A 1,395-nucleotide genomic window follows, 5' to 3' on the forward strand; every position below is an offset into this window, starting at 1 on the left:
ATGCGGCAGCAGTTGGGTGCAATCCAGAAGGAGTCAGGTGAAATGCGGCAGCAGTTAGGTGCAATCCAGAAGGAGTCAGGTGAAATGCAGCAGGAGTTACCTGAAATGCGGAAGGAGTCACATGCAATGTGGCAGGAGTTAGGTAAAATGCTGCAGGAGCTACCTGAAATTCGGCAGCAGTTAGGTAAAATGCAGCAGGAGTCAGGTGAAATGCGGCAGGACTTACGTGTCAGTGAAAGGCGGCAAGAGTTACGAGAAAGTGAAATGCGGCAGGAGTTACTTCAAAGTGAAATTTGGCAGGAGTTGCATGAAATTTGGCAGGAGTTACATGAAATGCAGCGGGAGTTCCGTGAAAAGCAGCAGAAGTTACGTGAAACTCAGCCAAAGTCAGGTTCCAGTTGCAAGAAGCCTACTGGCCCCTCTGGATCCGCAAGAGTTCGTGGATCCAGGATCTCAGGGAGGTCATTGTAACTATTTTGCAGAAAACAATCCAGGAGGTGCTACAGCCACTGCCAAATTGGTTGCAGTACTTGCTGGCCATTCTGTTGAAGGTGCTGCCCATAGAACTGAAGGTATTAGCAGCAATGTGAAGACTGTCTGCAGCTCCCCTGGCCCTGGGCATCTAGGGCCAGCCAGGAGCCTGTGGCCACAGGTCGAAGCCTCTGATTCCCACAGTGCTGGCCTTTGCCCCCCTGCTAACCCTCGCTGACCCACCCTGGACATCCCTGCTAAGTCCCTCCCTGTGCTGCCCTTACTCCCCACCCGCAAAGCCCTCCTTACTGCCTGGCTTTCCTTCCCCAGGTCTCACTGGTCGCTCTGGTCCCAGTACCCAGCTCACAGCAGGTCTTAGTAAAAGTTGGTTGAACAATGAATGGATTATCTAATATAATAATAGCACAAACAGCAAAAGACAGAATACATAAATGGGACCTCATAAAAATAACAAAACTTTTGTTCATCAAAAGATTTTACCAAAAAATTAACAGACAAGCTTCCGACCAGGAGAATATCTTTGAAAACCATGTATCTGACACGAATCTAATAACCAAATTTCAACAACTTAACAACAAAACACAATAACCCAATCATAAAATGGTCAAAGGACTTGAATAGACATTACACCAAAGAGGACATTCAAATGGCCACCAAACACTTGAAAAGATGCTCAGCATCATCAGCCACCAGAGAGATGCAATCAAAAGCACAATGAGATACCATCTCACTCCCACGAGGATGGCTAAGATTAAAAACAACAACAATAACAACAACAACAAAAAAACCCAGAAAATAACAAATATTGGTGAGGAAGTGGGGAAATTGGAACCCTTATCCATTGCTGGTGGGAATGCAAAATGGTACAGTTATTGTGGAAAACTGCGTGGCAGTTCTTCAAAA

The 1,395-nt window shown here is 46.2% G+C and overlaps 1 protein-coding gene across 2 annotated transcripts in view; it reads left to right on the forward strand.

The window, feature by feature from the left end:
• Nucleotides 1-1,155, forward strand: part of LOC111820004 (involucrin-like) — a 6,532-nt gene extending 5,377 nt beyond the window's left edge. Inside the window, exon 4 of one of the 2 annotated variants that reach the window (XM_023728408.1) lies at nucleotides 13-1,155. In XM_023728408.1, the coding sequence (XP_023584176.1) occupies nucleotides 13-471 (459 nt within the window). In that variant the 3' untranslated portion in view covers nucleotides 472-1,155. The remainder of the gene's footprint in view (nucleotides 1-12) is intronic. The other variant, XM_023728409.1, reaches the window with a different exon arrangement.
• Nucleotides 1,156-1,395: the final 240 nt, after the last annotated feature.

This window comes from Trichechus manatus, unplaced genomic scaffold (genome assembly GCF_000243295.1).
Source record: "Trichechus manatus latirostris isolate Lorelei unplaced genomic scaffold, TriManLat1.0 scaffold00024, whole genome shotgun sequence".
In the NCBI taxonomy this organism is placed as follows: domain Eukaryota; kingdom Metazoa; phylum Chordata; class Mammalia; order Sirenia; family Trichechidae; genus Trichechus; species Trichechus manatus.